The sequence below is a fragment of the Capricornis sumatraensis genome, chromosome 15 (assembly GCF_032405125.1).
Source record: "Capricornis sumatraensis isolate serow.1 chromosome 15, serow.2, whole genome shotgun sequence".
In the NCBI taxonomy this organism is placed as follows: Eukaryota; Metazoa; Chordata; class Mammalia; order Artiodactyla; family Bovidae; genus Capricornis; species Capricornis sumatraensis.
Window position 1 is genome coordinate 80495981 of NC_091083.1, and position 16774 is coordinate 80512754.

At 45.3% G+C, this 16774-nt stretch overlaps 1 protein-coding gene across 3 annotated transcripts in view; it reads right to left on the reverse strand.

Annotated features, from left to right (window-relative positions):
• Nucleotides 1-239: 239 nt before the first annotated feature.
• The window catches only part of STAU1 (staufen double-stranded RNA binding protein 1), a 61778-nt gene continuing 45243 nt past the window's right edge, over nt 240-16774 (reverse strand). For 2 of the 3 annotated variants that reach the window (XM_068987740.1, XM_068987739.1), the window contains 8 exons: nt 9313-9543; nt 8054-8197; nt 6019-6165; nt 4722-4797; nt 4201-4520; nt 3500-3622; nt 2647-2732; nt 240-1737 (listed from right to left, as the gene is read on the reverse strand). In XM_068987740.1, coding sequence (XP_068843841.1) covers nt 1722-1737; nt 2647-2732; nt 3500-3622; nt 4201-4520; nt 4722-4797; nt 6019-6165; nt 8054-8197; nt 9313-9543 — 1143 coding nt within the window. In that variant the 3' untranslated portion in view covers nt 240-1721. The remainder of the gene's footprint in view (nt 1738-2646; nt 2733-3499; nt 3623-4200; nt 4521-4721; nt 4798-6018; nt 6166-8053; nt 8198-9312; nt 9544-16774) is intronic. The other variant, XM_068987741.1, reaches the window with a different exon arrangement.

Below are 16774 nucleotides of genomic sequence, written 5' to 3' on the forward strand. Positions count from 1 at the left end.
ACGAACGCATGGCTTTTAACAGATACATGGCTTGGCAGGTGTGTGTTCATATAGACAGATAGATGCTCTTCCTAGCTGTCCACGGGGCCTCAACCCAACAGCCCACTAGCAACAAGCTCCACACGCCCCTCGCTGGCAGCTCTGCCCCCAGCACCATACTTCATGTCATCTCACATCTTCCCTTACTTCTTCAGTTACTGCTCGACAGGACGACACGTTCATTAGTAGCTGTTTATTGATCAATGGTTTGATATAAAGTTATTTCAGATCTTCAGAATTTTGCCCAAATGAAATCACAAGCATTACAAAGTTTTTCTCTTAAAAATAAAAAAGGGGTTGGGGGCGGGTTGGGAAGGACCAACCTAGCAGTAGTGGCATTTGAGAATAAATTAACAAAAAAAAAAAAAATTTAGTATTACCATTTATTGGTGACAAACACTAAGTTTTACTTACATTCCATGGGGAGAAAAAATTCCAGCGTAAACAACGAATCCAAGCAGTACTTAACTCGCAAGGCTACCGTGCTTGTCATGTGGGCTGTTATGCGGGACCTCGCCGCACACATCTCTGTGCACAGCAACACGACTTCAGAAGCAACAGTTGGAGAGAGAAACATGGGCCATTCTTTCCAGCCCTCATGGAGATGTACTCAACAGTATAAAGCACTCATGGAAGATCAATCTGCAGTTGTATATGTGCTACACGGAGACCATATCCTGTAGTGTAGTGAGAGCTGTGTGTCCTCAAGAGTTGTATTATATACACACAACTTTCTTTAAAACAAAGATCAAAGTTCATTTAAGTCCTGGTGCATTAACAAAAAAATAAAATAGAAAAGGAACCAAATGATCAGTTAAAGTTTAAAATTCCTAAGTTGTCCAATTTATACCACTGTGGGAGACTTCATCAAGGTTTCATCAAAGCCAGGACTGTTTCAGCTAAACCAGAGGGCACACAATTTGCATCACTGAAAGGGTCCTGGGTTAAGTCCAATGAAATAAAAATGTATAACCACATACACATGGATATGATCTTTGCCGGTTAGATTACTGATACAGTCAGTCTCAGACAAGCTTCTAAACTGTGCTATGTAACTAGATACAATTGAGAAACTCTCAAATGAAAATTTACATAGTGTCATTTCAATCAAAAGAAAATAATGAAACTAAGAATATGTATCTCTCCTGGAAGAGAGCAGTGGTGACAGTGTGGGTACCGCGGGAGGCGTGGGCCAGAGCGTGCCGAGAAGGTCAGCTGCAGCCCAGCAGGAAGCATATGTGATTTTCTCTGGGGCTTTCAGCCCTCTCTCTCCAGCGCGGGTGTCCAGGGTTTGTCCCAAAGTGTTCTGAGTGAGCCAGTCTGAGAAGGGGCGGTGCTTTCTGTTTCTTCTTCCGCACAGCAAGAAAAAAAAACACCCAAAACAAACAAACAAAAAAACCCCACCAAAACCAACACTAGGGTGCCTGGGGCACAGGCCTGCGGTTTCCCAAGGGAGCCGGGGCGGCTGCAGACCGCCCGGCCCCCAGCAGGCACTGCCATGCGCCAGCAGCCACACCGCTGCCTCCTCGGGCCCCGCCGTCTTCACCACTGCCATCTCCAGGCCTTTACCCATCGTGTCTCTCGGCCCACTGGAGGTATCAGAAATTCCAAATGTTCCAAGCAGTTTCAGCATTTTCAGTATATATGTTGGGATTTTTCAATGATTCATGGCCAGATAAAGTTCAGCACCTCCCACACCTTTAAGGAAGAAAAACATGAAAATGATCTAAGTTTTAAAATTTAAGAGAATTAAGCCATGTTAAAAATGGAACTAGGAGACATCAAGAAGCCTGCTATTCAGGCCCCAGTTTATAACTGATACACACTGGGGGCTGGAGGGCACCTCCCTGCTAGCTCAGCTGGTAAAGAATCTGCCTGCAATGCCAGAGACCTGGGTTCAATTCCTGGGTCGGGGAGATCCCCTGGAGAAGGCACAGGCTACCCACTCCTGTGTTCTTGGGGTTCCCTGATAAACTTTTGGTAAAGAATCTGCCTGCAATGCAAGAGACCCTGGTTTGATTGCTGGGTTGGGAAGGTCCCCTGGAGAAGGGATAGGCTACCTACTCCAGTATTCTGACCAGGAGAATTCCATGGATGGAGGAGCCTGGTGGGCTATATAATCCATGGGGTCACCAAGAATCGGATATGACTGAGCAACTAACACAGAATCAAGTGAAAACAGCAAAGAAGAGAATGGGTAGATGGCATGTTATCTCCAGGAGGGAAAGGAGGAAAATAAGGAAAGAAACGTATTTGCATTAAAAACAAACATACAGGAAAGGTACACAAGAAACCTACGCTGATGCAATCTCCGGGTGGGGCAGAGAGCGGCACAGCTGGGAACCGCATCAGGGCAAGACCCATCAACCCATCACTGTGGGCACCTTTTTAAATGATTTTGACTTGCACCATGTGAATGTATTACCTATTCAAAGATTTTTTTTTTTTTAAGGTAGCACTCTCTGCCCAAAACTTGGAAACCTTTCAGAGGAAAGGGACAGAAAGTGACTAAGTCAACAAGTATTTCACTACTAAGTTGAGCAGACAATTTGAATTTAATGCAAATGAGGAAGAGAACTGCCTTTCCATGTAAATCAGCTCACTCACACAGACATTGGTCCATTTCCTGTTCTTGGCATCTCCGTATTCTGTTGGTCCAACTCAGACAGCAACTTTAAAATGTTCAGTGCAGCCTAGTGAGAATGAGAAGTGAATGTCAAACCACGGCCACCGCTCAGGACTCTAGTACACGACACTGAACAGCGACTCGAGGACTTCTACTGCCCAACAAAAGATACAGGCCCACTAAATAACCCTCTCACGCTTGCATTTTTAATTAAAAATATAAATTTAAAAAGTTATCCATGGTTACTTCACTGAATCACATCCTCCATGTTAATTTTATTATGTATCACATTACAATATTTTCATCCTGTGGTCAGAGTACAAATTTTATATCCCCACTTTAATGTAAAACCTATGTTTCTGTGTTAGCATTAGAATACATTCCCCTCAGTGACATATAATGAATGCATTATATTCCATCAGATGAATATACCATAGTTTATGTCTATTAATTTAATCAATTCCTTTTCTTGGTTTTAGTATTTCTTAACAGTAACAATTTCATCTGAACAGAACATTAAAATGAGAGGCTTTCTAAGCTGCTAGAACATGGGGCTGCAATTCCTTGTTCTGGTCAGAGGTGAAATAAATTCAGTATCTGGAGCCTTTCAAGATCTGGGTGCCCCTCAGGTCAGCAAGGAAAGGCAGGAGAGGGTTGGCCAAAGCCCCTGAGTTCTGACAAACAGAATGAGACATCACACCAGTCATCTAGGAGCAGTCTTCAGAAATATGAAATCTACAGAACAGCCAACTGTCCCCACAGTTTGCAGAGAACCCCTCTCCCTGTCTCTGAGGCCAGTGGCAAGCTGGGGCCGGGCCCGCGTGGGGGACGCACCATGTCGTGGCAGGACTCCACGTCCTTCCCGATACCGTGGCTGATCAGGGGCGGCTGAGAGGAACAGTTGATAAGAGATACAAATTCGTTCTTGTTGTTTTTGGGGAAGTCTTTGTATTCAACCTACAAGAGAAAAGAGAGCTGAGGCAAGGGACGGGGAGAGGAGGCAAGGTCGAGGGGGCGCAGGGCTATGGCTCTGGGTCTGTGTCCCTGTCTCAGCCTGGCGTATCTACACCAGCTCCTGCCCTGCAGGCACGAAAGGCCATCCGTGGGGCCTGCTGTGAAGGGGCAGGCATGATATCAGAGCCTCAGCTTCCAGGATCTCCGAAGAACCTAGAAATCTACTCAAAAACCCCTGGTCTGGAAGAACCCGTGTCCTTTCCTAGCCCTAGAAAGGGCCAGCACAACACATCTGTTCTCACTGAAGTCTACATCTGTAACGACCACTGGGTTAGCGGCTTCATTACTATGGCTGCCCTGGAATTTTAAAATTCACCAAAGGTTGAGGATATTCTCTTACTGTCCAGGGTTCTAACATTTCCCATGCCTCCTCCGTTCCTCAGAATTACCCTTCACCAGGCAGCCCCCAACCATCCACCTAGACAAAGAGCTTGCTTTAAGAAAAAAGGTACTTGATTCTCAGAGAAACCAGAGAGGACGGCACTGAGGTACAGACCGCACAGCTCGGTCCGAACAGTTACCTGGAATCCCTGGACTGTGGAGAGATAGTCCAGCTGCTCAGAGGGTCTCGTCAGAGGTCCGTGGGGTACGTGGCCTGAAGAGATGTTACTCTTTAAAATGGTCTCGGCTGTAGGCGAGGTGCCCCCATACAACAATTCTCGGGCTATCATGGCAGTTACCGTGGCCTTGGCAGGATTCGGAGCTACCCTGGCGAAATCTTTGGTGTGATGTCCGTGACTGACTCCTACTGCCTGGGCAACCTCGGGCACCATGGGAAGGATTCCAGCAGGCAGCTGCTGATGACTAAGATAAGGCATCCTAAACTCATCTTCTTTATTGCCTGGGGAGGGACACGGACAAATCAACTGCCTGGGAAAATGTTACACAGCCCCACCCTGACCCTCCCTCAGCACAGCACAGGGACAACCGTGAAGCCAAACACGGAACTCTGTAGCCCGCTCACCAGGTACCTGCTACCACCGGGAACCACGCAAAGGCCAGACGCACAATCAGATCAGGACAGTGTTAACATCACACTTACTAGTCCCATTTTCATCCCCAGAGCCAGGTTCAAAAAAGGTTACTTTTCTTCCATCCCCTGGTTTCTTTACAGGTGTCTTTAAAAAAAAAAAAAAGGCCATGAGCATCAATGAAACCATCCAAAGATTAGTTCCTGCTGTCCAAAACTATACAAACTCCAACCAACAATTCTTGGTTTATTAACTTTTAAATAAGAGGGCACAGGCAGGAGGGCCTGTGCCACGTGCCCCCAGCAGCGCCCCTCCCCAGGCACACATGCAGCCACGTCAGCCTGTCCGTGAACAGCATCTAACAGAGGGGCCTCTGCTCCGCGCTCGCGAGAGGAGAGGGGGACGCTTAACGGGAAAGAGCCAGAATACGTCAGACTAATCGAGCTGACCAACAATGAAGCTTTTAGGTTGATGCTAAACAATTAAATAAAGATTATTTCCTGAAGCAAATGTCCAACTAAAGGATAAGCTGACAAATCAAAGGCAACGAATAGAGGGGAAAACATTATACAGTAAAAATTATGCCAAACACAGCAGTCTCCTTTCTGGGAAGATAAAGGTGCCTGCAAGGCCCTGCTAGATTCTGGAATGAAAGCCCTCAAAGCAAAGTCCAGGACCTCTACAGACTCTCTGGTGAGTGCCTGGGGTCCCAGCTATTAACTATGTGGCCACAGCTGATGCCAACCATCTGTCTCTGCTGACAGCACTGGCCGACAGAACTGAATCAGTCCTGGTATTTTCAAGTTTATCCCAAAAGGACCATCTAGTATCTGGAAACAAGGTCAGCCACGGCTTTCGTTGCGGGTCCTGCTTACCAACCTCGGCAGAAGTGCAATTTTCAACATGGGATCATTTCTATCTAAAGTTCAATTCATAATGAAAAAGAAACCGCAAACTGAGACTATGGTTCGGCTCTGGATCTAACATCACGCTATCCCCGTGTCCCAGGAAAACCAAAGCCTGTTCTACAACTAACAAAAGCCTAAGGTTGATGAGTCTTTTATGGAGGCCTCATTCTAAGAGCACAAATGACAGAATCATACACTGGTTTGGAGCAAGCTGCCCTCCAGCAAAGCATCCCACACCACACAGATGCTGGCGCAGTAACGACTTAAACCCAGCACCATGCCCAGAGCCATGGACGTGCACCTCCTGAGCACACTGTGAAGGTGCAACGGCTAAGAGCCTGCTCAGCAGGGCTGCTTCACGGCCAGGAGGAGGCAGCCGTGCCCTGGAGGAGCCAGAGTTCCCCTGGATGAGGTGAGCAGCTCATCCTGCAGTTAGAGAGGACACAGAGCCTGAGTGCACCTTCTCCTCCGACTTGAGAGCAGGTTTGGAGGGCTGGGCCTGCGGGACTTTGAAACCGAGGATCTCCAGCATGTTCTCGGCCGCGTTGCGTTTGGCTGCCTTCTTGTTGGTGCCTGAGCCTTCTGCCGTGTGGTTCCCCACCTTCACCTGCATACGGAAGGCAGGACTCGGATCAGTGCTCAAACCTTCAGAATAAAGACCCGCCAAGAACGGAAGAGAACCCAGAACAATGAGAACCTGGATGGCTTCACAGTGCTGCCCTGGAGCTGGTCTGCACCAGCCCACGAAAGCGCATCATGAAATACTGAGGAATTTGCTGGAGAGCTGGTAGTTAAAGGTAGTTATTAGTAAACTAACTATGTAAGCTTGTAATTAAATTACTTTAACCAACAGAGGTAATGAATACCTAAACTGCATCACTTCTAGCTGGACTCCAGTTTAAAATCATCCACACTTGTGAGGCTCTCTGTACTTGCTGTGCATTCGCTGTCCACATGCAGCAACACGACTCTTTCCTGCTCAGAGGGAGCTCTCTCACCACAGACTCCGGCAATTCTGCTTCTCAAGGATTAAGTTACTCTGCTGATTTACCTATTCTTTTTTGTTAACTATCTAAAAAAAATTTTTTTTATCGCATTATAATCTACATACCATACAACTCACTTCCTTTACTTCCACAATTCAATGATTTTTGGTATATTTACAGAGCTGTGTAACTATCACCATAGGCAAGTGATGGTTAACAACGCAGATTAAGCTTTCAAGTGTCATCAAGCCTGCAGCCACTACGTAACCAGCACAACAAACTGAAACTTCCAGTCCTGGGAAAATTATCTGATACAGCAAAGAAGCTGTTCGTACTGTTTATATGAGTTAAGTTCTGATATGTCTTTGTTGTTAATGTAAACAAAAATAGCAATCAGGACTCATGCTAATACCAGTCATTCAACAATGACATAAGCAAACCTCCTTGCTGGACCGGAGACCAATAAAGACTTCTCATTCTGTGACACTGCTACGCTGACCATCACACCGAAGCCACAGGTGTATGGAATGTACAACAGGGTATTGCACAGCACCGGTAAATCGTGTGCTATGCTTCCTACCAGCACAATTCACACAGACACACAAACGGCCGTGTGACGTATGCATACACACCCTTCCTCCCAGCACACTGCCTCCCCTAAGAGCTGCCGTTAAACACCCGGCACGCCACAGCTCCCCACCCCCTCCAGGCTGGTCTTGTTGCTGGGTGTTAAGTCACTCAGTCATGTCTGACTCTGTGACCCCACAGACTCTAGCCTGCCAGGGGTCCTCTCCATGGGATTCTCTAGCTGAGACTAGTGGAGTGGGTTGCCATTTCCTTCTCCAGAGAATCTTCCCGACCCAAGGATTGAACCTACGTCTCCTGCATTGGCAGGCGGATTCTTTACCACCGGGCCACCTGGGAAGCTGGTCTTGACGACAGACCAAAACCAAAAGCCCCGTGTCACAAACGTTAAGGAAACCCTGGCCTCTGAAGAGAGCTCTGAGGTTGAATCCCAACCTGGCATCCACCAGCCACCTGATTCTGGGCAAATCACTGAGACTCAACACGCTGCAGTATCATCCCTCTTCCTGCCCTCTGACGGTGGAGTGAGACACCAGGCTAACTGCTGGTGCTTTATGAGCTCTAAACTGCTGCCCAGAGTTTTCTGTTTTTCACCAGAAAACACTATGAAATTCCTCTGCACAATCTGAAGCGCAACCCCAGTCCACAGATCCCAGATCCTATGCAAGGGTCAGGAGGAACGGGAATAGATCCTTCACACAGTTTATAAGACAACGTAAACCTCCGAGGGGTAACAAAGAAGAAACAGGCGCCTTCCTGTTGAGACAGCAGCATGTGTTAGGGCATCAAGTTATGGCAAGCAACGTGATCTTAGTAACATTTGGCGGCAGGGCGATGCACTGGGCTCGGCCTCCTAAGGGAGGGGCCCGGCCCTGGAACGCCTCTGGCCGAGACGGGAGGACGCCCACAGCCCGGCTGGCCCACCTGCATGACAAACTCCCTGCGTCGCGGAAGGCCCCGCTCGGCGAGCAGCAGGTACTCCGGCTCCTTCTCCTTCTTCGCCTGCTGGATCTGGGCCAGTCTGCTGATCGGGTTCATCCCCTGGCCATACTCGGGGCCGCTCTGTAGCTGAGGAACAGTCAGGGTGGAAACCATGTGCTGAGTTAGTCACAGAGAGGACCTTGCCGATTCAGAGACCGGGACACGACCGCTGAATACGTCTATGCTGATCTAATGGCTCAGAATCAATCACATCTTTTTTAAAGTTTTTTTTTTCATTGAAAGATGCCTCAATGATTTTGATTGCTCTGAGGTGATTTTAGGTCTTCTTAGCAAACCAATATCACCATTCATCATGAGCAGGCAAGCATCGTTGTAATACGTGCTTTTGAACAATAAATGTCAATGGATGATAATAAAGAGGTACAAAAATTTATCAAACTCTTCCTAAAATTACCCCAAAGCCTACATCATCAGGATGGGTTTCCAGGTTTCTTAACAATGACTCAAAATCCAGAAATCATTTATATATGTATAGATATACATATATATATGTATATATAAAATGCGGAAATGCTGACGCCGTGTGGAAAGAACCTAAAATTCCCACAGTGACTTCCTGGTGGCACCTTCCATGCCAGGGAATCCTCACCTGCTCACCAGTAACACCCACCAGAGGAGATATCAAGTAGACAAAGGAAACTGCCGCGGTGTGCTAACGTTCCTATGCAGAGAATGCTAAGTTGAATGTGAGAAAAACTTGTATTCTGACACAACATGAAACTATATGGACAATCAGAACAAAAGAGATCCTGGCATTCATAAATGTCCCAAAATGGAACCTGTCCCTTTTCTGGGAGGGTGAGGGACAGTGTAATTTTTGAATGGTTCAGGAGCATGACTCAAAAACCCAGCAGAAGGTGTACACGGCTGCCTCCTGGCCCGCCCCGGCCCCCTCCGCCCAGAGTCTCCCGCACACTCAGAACCGTGCAGCGGGCACGAGACAAGCAGCTGGGTGTCCTCTCCCCGCAGATGACCACAGCTCCTCGCAGGGTCCGCACCTGGCGCCTCCGCCGAGCCCGGCGCTGCCCGACCCAGAGTCCCCGGGAGCCGCACCAGGCGGCCCGGAAGGACTCGCGAGGCAGGCGTGTGCAGGCCGGCGCCCCGCCTCTCTCACCAGCCTTGCAAACCCCCAGCTGTCTTCAGGCAATGGAAACGCCCTCTTCTTTCAGGCACGTTCTTACCCTGACTATGGATTTTGTTTTCTTTTTGATTCTAGGCTTCACCCGCTCCACTGTAGGCAGGGGTGGTAACTTCTTCAGCTCCTCGAGAACAGCTATAGCAGCATTTTTCTTTGAAATCTTCTTGCTCTTCCCTTCACCTTCCCCCACAAACTCCCCAACCGACACCCTGGTCACAAAGCTCTTCATGTGGGGTGGGCCGCTCTCCCGGGCAACCTGTTTTGGAGGGAAAGACTGAGTGAAAGCGTGACAGACACGCATTACCAGCTGCAAGGCACACTGCTCAGCGTGAGACCCCGGGAACGGGCAACTAAGGACAAGACTCACTAAATGAAGGCAGTGTCAATGTGGACAGTTCTGAAAGCTTTTTTCCCCTCTTTTCTTTTTTCCCCCTACTTGTTAAAGTTCTCAGGTCTGATGAGTCCAAAAGAGCCATGGAACAGGGCACCATTTTCTACTCCCACCACCCAGGGTCACAGGCGGTCCTGAGTTTAGCGTGCTCCCCTGCAAACGGCAGCAAGGCAGCTGGCCCAGCAAAGCCCAGAAATAAATGCAGCACCAAGAGTTCAAGTTTAATGTTTGCTCTGAGCCGCCAGCCAAGACCGAGCTTATTAAATACTGGCTGCTCTGAGCTATAAAAAGGAATGAGAAAATCTCCAAACACGTAAAGTGATTTCTAGCACTTGGTAAGTAAAGAAAGCAAACTGCAAAGAGTGTAAAAAAAAAAACGGTGCCGAGTATTAAATCTATATATACATACACACATATATAAATAGACACACGTATGTGTTTATATGCTTCTTTTTTCGCAAAAGGAAACTCAGGAAGGATAAAGCACAAACCAATGGAATTAAACAGTTTCCTACAGTAGTTGGGAAGGACTGAGGCAGGGGAACAAGAGGACACTTCTGAGTATCTTTTTGTGTAGTTTTGACACTTTGGAGCATTTACTGTTACACATATTAAAAATATAAGTCAAGAGAAATGGGGGAAAATACTGAAATGGATTATGAACAGAAAACTAACTGTATATTAAAGTGATTATATAATCACACAGAAGGAAGATAAAAATCAGATCCAACCTACATTAGGAAAGATACCCTTGAAAAGAACAACTGAGTCAACAGACTTACAATGCAGATGTCAAGACTTCCTGTAGTTACAGAATCTGTGACATCATGGTATTATTTAGCGATAAACCAATAGATCAATAAAACAGAATGCAGAAAGAGACCTGCACATATACAGCCTCTTGATGTTCAGCAAACACAAATCAAAGCAAAGGCAACGTCCTTCTCTTTTTTTAATGCCAATGGAGCACCTAGATAAACAAGATCTCAAATTCTACCCAAAACAAAAATTAAGCTAAAACAGGCCCAAATATGAAAGTTAAAACTATAAAATAGCTTTCAGAAGAAAACATAAGAGAAAACTTCATGACCATGAGGCTGGCAAAGAATTCTTGGACACAAAAAACACAAACCATAAAGTAAAATTAGAATTCCTCAAAATTAAAATACTGCTCATCAAAAGATAACATTTAAAAAGTAAAAATGGGGGAGTTTGGGGGAGAATGGATACATGCATATGTATGGCTGAGTCCCTTTGCTGTTTACTTGAAACAACCACAACAGTGTTAACTGCCTACATACCCCAATACAAAAGAAAAAGTTTAAAATCTGGGGGAAAAAAAGAGGTAAAAAAGGGAACTCAGAGTATGGGAGAGAATATTTGCAATATATGTACCAAACGAAAGAATTACACCCAGAACACCGAAAGAAATCCTACAAGTCAATAATAAAAAGACAAATACTCAATTAAAAAAATACTTCAACAGGTACTCTTGGCAAGGATAGGGAGCAAGTGGTAGAAGTGTATCCCTCTGGGAAATAGTTGGACAATTTTTACATAAACACCTACCCTCTGACTTAGCAACTCTGACTGCACATGCACCCAAGACGACTTAGCAGCCTTATTTATAGTAGTTCCCAACTATCCATGTCCATCAATAGAACAATGGATACATTCCATTCCATTCATACAGTGGAATACCATTCAGCATTAAACTACTGAAACATATGGATGGGACTTAACAACAAACAAAGCACACTGTATTTACGTGAAGTCTAAGAACACAGAGAACACATCTACAGAGACTGCAGAGGGCAGCTGTTTCTGGGTGGAATGGGGCACAGGGACTTACAGAGGTTATGATAAAGTTCCATATCTTGATCTTGGTAGTGAATTTTTTTTTTTTACACATACTAAACTTTAGTGGGCTGTGCACTTAAGATACCTATATTCACTATATAATGACTATTAGCATAGAGGAAGAATAATCCAAGAAGTCATGAAAGCAATGCTCTGAAGACACACCTTCAGTGTCCAGATAAAAAGTGCAGAGATAACTTGGACTTTACTTAGGACGCTTGCTGTTGAAGGTGTGGATAAATATTCTGGTGTTGTTGGGAGCGGAAAAGATCCCAACATGAAGGAATGAAACCGAGGGAGAGCCTGTGATGACAGACTGAAATCAGAGGGATGAACCCGTGGTTCTGTAGACAGTGGACCTGTCTTCTGCTAACAGGGTCTGGAAGCAGTGACCTGCAGCAGCAACAAGCCGACCTCCACTCAGCCCAGCCCCTACACGCCACTCTGTTAACGGGAACCAGAACTCCTTGGAAGAACTCTTGAGACCATTTGTATTAGAATTTCTGTTTCTGCCAGGGCCAAAGTTAGCACAGGGAAAGTTCCAAGTAAGGCGAAAACACTGTTGTATCACAGAGGAAGGAAGGCCTCTCAAAGTCGGGAAAAGGGGAGTTGAGAGCCAGGACACAGGGACATTAAGACCTCCAAACACAAAACACAGAAGAAAAAAAACCCGTGACTATTACCTCACGGTACATATAAAAATTATAAGTCAAAATGAACCATTAATCTAAAGAGACAACTCTTCTAGAAGAAAACAAGGGAGAAGGACCTTAGATTTGGCAAATTATCTCAGATGGATCACAACCACCATGAGCCACAGAAGAAAAATTTAACAAAGTAGACCTCTCCAAAATTAAATTATTTTTGCTTTTTGGGAAAATATTGTTTAAAAATGAAAAGACAAGCCACAGACTGGGAGAAAATATTTGGAAAATACCTATCTGAGAAAAGAACTGTATTCAGAATATATAAAGAACATATAAAATCCAATAATAAAAAATAACTCAAAAACCTGACAAAAGATAAGAACAGACTCCTTTCCAAAGAAGATGTACAGATGGAAAACAGGCGTATGAAACATGCTCAGCATTGCTAGTATGCATGGAGATACAAACTAAACCTGAAGTTATGACTACGCGCCAACTAGAAGCCGACCACACTAAGTGCCAGAGAACAACTGAAGCTCCCGTGCACAGCTAGTGCTGTGCTTTCCAGTAGCTCAGTCGTGTCCGACTCTTTGCAACCCCATGGACAGGAGCCCACCAGGCTCCTCTGTCCACGGGGATTCTCCAGCCGAGAATATTGGAATGAGTTGCCAAACCCTCCTCCAAACAATCTTCCCGACCCAGGGATTGAACCCAGGTCACGCGCATTGCAGGTGGATTCTTTACCAGATGAGCCACAAGGGAAGCCCAAGAACACTGGAGTGGGTAGCCTATCTCTTTTCCAGCAGATCTTCCCGACCCAGGAATCGAACTGGAGTCTCCTCCATTGCAGGTTGATTCTTTACCAACTGGGCTGTCAGGGAAGGCCATGTATACAAGTATCTCGTTGCCCTTTATGTGGCTTCTTTAATGTAGTGCCAATTTTGAGTCCATATGTTGTATGAATCAGTAGTTCATCTTATTTCTGAGTAGTATTCCACTGTCTGGATTCACCACAACTTATTCACTCCACGTTCAAGGTCAGAAGGGGCAGCCGTGAGGAGATACCCCTCGACCAAGGTAAGGAGCAGCGGCTGCACTTTGCTGGAGCAGCCGTGAAGAGATACCGCACATCCAAGGTACGAGAAAACTAAGTAAGACGGTAGGTGTTGCAAGACGGCATCAGAGGGCAGACACTGAAACCATACTCACAGAAATCTAGTCAATCTAATCACACGGACCAGAGCCTTGTCTAACTCAATGAAACTAAGCCATGCCGTGTGGGGCCACCCAAAACGGGAGGGTCATGGTGGAGAGATCTGACAGAATGTGGCCCATTAGAGAAGGGAATGGCAAGCCACTTCAGTATTCTTGCCTTGAGAACCCCATAAATAGTATGAAAAGGCAAAATGATAGGATAGTGAAAGGGGAATTCCACGGGTTGGGAGGTCCCCAATATGCTACTGGAGATCAGTGGAGAAATAATTCCAGAAAGAATGAAGGGATGGAGGAAAAGCAAAAACAATACCCAGCTGCGGATATGACTGGTGATAGAAGCAAGGTCCGATGCTGTAAAGAGCAATATTGCATAGGAACCTGGAATGTTAGGTCCATGAATGAAGGCAAATTGCAAGTGGTCAAACAGGAGATGGCAAGAGTGAACGTCGACATTCTAGAAATCAGCAAACTACAATGGACTGGAATGGGTGAATTTAACTCAGATGACCATTATATCTACTACTGCGGGCAGAAATCCCTTAGAAGAAACGGAGTAGCCATCATGGTCAACAAGAGTCGCAAATGCAGGACTTGGATGCAATCTCAAAAACAATAGAATGATCTCTGTTTCCAAGGCAAACCATTCAATATCACAGTAATCCAAGTCTATGCCCCAACCAGTAATGCTGAAGAAACAAGTTGAACGGTTCTATGAAGACCTACAAGACCTTTTAGAACTAACACCCCAAAAAATTGTCCTTTTCATTATAGGGGACTGGAATGCAAAAGTAGGAAGTCAAGAAATACCTGGAGTAACAGGCAAATTTGGCCTTGGAATGCGGAGTGAAGGAGGGCAAAGGCTAACAGCGTTTTGCCAAGAGAACACACTGGTCATAGCAAACACCCTCTTCCAATGACACAAGAGAAGATTCTACACATGGACATCACCAGATGGTCAACACCAAAATCAGAATGAGTATATTCTTTGCAGCCGAAGATGGAGAAGCTCTATACAGTCAGCAAAAACAAGACTGGGAGCTGACTGTGGCTCAGATCATGAACTCCTTGTTGCCAAATTCAGACTTAAATTGAAGTAGGGAAAACCACTAGACCATTCAGGTATGACCTAAATCAAATCCCTTATGATTATACAGTGGAAGTGAGAAACAGATTTAAGGGCCTAGATCTGATAGATAGAGTGCCTGATGAACTATGGAATGAGGTTCGTGACATTGTACAGGAGACAGGATCAAGACCATCCCCAAGGAAAAGAAATGCAAAAAAGCAAAATGGCTGTCTGGGGAGGCCTTAAAATAGCTGTGAAAAGAAGAGAGGTGAAAGCAAAGGAGAAAAGAAAAGATATACCCTTTTGAATGCAGAGTTCCAAAGAATAGCAAGAAGAGATAAGAAAGCCTTCCTCAGCAATCAATGCAAAGAAATAGAGGAAAACAACAGAATGGGAAAGACTAGAGATCTCTTCAAGAAAATTAGAGATCCCAAGGGAACATTTCATGCAAAGATGGGCTCGATAAAGGACAGTAATGGTATGGACCTAACAGAAGCAGAAGATATTAAGAAGAGGTGGCAAGAATACACAGAAGAACTGTACAAAAAAGATCTTCACGACCCAGATAATCACAATGGTGTGATTACTCACGACTCACCTAGAGCCAGACATCCTGGAATGTAAAGTCAAGTGGGCCTTAGAAAGCATCACTATGAACAAAGCTAGTGGAGGTGATGGAATTCCAGTTGAGCGATTTCAAATTCTGAAAGATGATGCTGTCAAAGTGTTGCACTCAATATGCCAGCAAATTTGGAAAACTCAGCAGTGGCCACAGGACTGGAAAAGGTCCGTTTTCATTCCAATCCCAAAGGCAATGCCAAAGAATGCTCAAACTACCGCACAATTGCACTCATTTCACATGCTATTAAAGTAACACTCAAAATTCTCCAAGCCAGGCTTCAGCAATACGTGAACTATGAACTTCCAGATGTTCAAGCTGGTTTTAGAAAAGACAGAGGGGCCAGAGATCAAATTGCCAACATCTGCTGGATCATGGAAAAAGCAAGAGAGTTCCATCTATTTCTGCTTTATTGACTATGCCAAAACCTTTGACTGTGTGGATCACAATAAACTACGGAAAATTCTGAAAGAGATGGGAATATCAGACCACCTGACCTGCCTCTTGAGAAAGCTGGGGCAGGTCAGGAAGCAACAGTTAGACCTGGACATGGAACAACAGACTGGTTCCAAATAGGAAAAGGTGTACATCAAGGCTATATATTGTCACCCTGCTTATTTAACTTATATGGAGAGTACATCATGAGAAACGCTGGAAGAAGCACAAGCTGGAATCAAGATTGCCGGGAGAAATATCAATAACCTCAGATATGCAGATGACACCACCCTTATGGCAGAAAGTGAAGAGGAACTAAAAAGCCTCTTGATGAAAGTGAAAGTGGAGAGTGAAAAAGTTGGCCTAAAGCTCAACATTCAGAAAACTGAGATCATGGCATCTAGTCCCATCACTTCATGGGAAACAGATGGGGAAACAGTGTTAGACTTTATTTTGGGGGGCTCCAAAATCACTGCAGATGGTGACTGCAGCCATGAAATTAAAAGATGCTTACTCCTTGGAAGGAAAGTTAAGACCAACCTAGACAGATATTCAAAAGCAGAGACATTACTTTGCCAACGTAGTCAAGGCTAGGGTTTTTCCAGTGGTCATGTATGGATGTGAGAGTTGGACTGTGAAGAAAGCTGAGCGCCAAAGAATTGATGCTTTTGAACTGAGGCATTGGAGAAGACTCTTGAGAGTCCCTTGGACTGCAAGGAAGGAGATCCAACCAGCCCATTCTAAAGGAGATCAGTCCTGGGTGTTCTTTGGAAGGACTGATGCTGAAGCTGAAACTCCAATACTTTGGCCACCTCATGCGAAGAGTTGACTACCTGGAAAAGACTCTGATGCTGGGAGGGATTGGGGGCAGGAGGAGAAGGGGACGACAGAGGATGAGATGGCTGGATGGCATCACTGACTCAATGGCATCACTGACTCGATGGACATGAGTTTGAGTGAAATCAGGGAGTTGGTGATGGACAGGGAGGCCTGACATGCTGCGATTCATGGGTCGCAAAGAGTAGGACATGACTGAGCGACTGAACTGTACTTAATTCATCCATTTCCCTGCTGAAGAACATCTTCATGGTTTTCAGTTGTTAGTGATTATGAGATTATGTATGTACGTGATAGCTTTAATCATAATCAGTAAAAACTAAGAACCATGAAGATGTTCTTCAGCTGGGAAATGGATGAGTAAGTTCTGGTGAATTCAGACAATGGAATACTACTCAGAAATAAGAAATAAACTACTGATACATAAAACATATA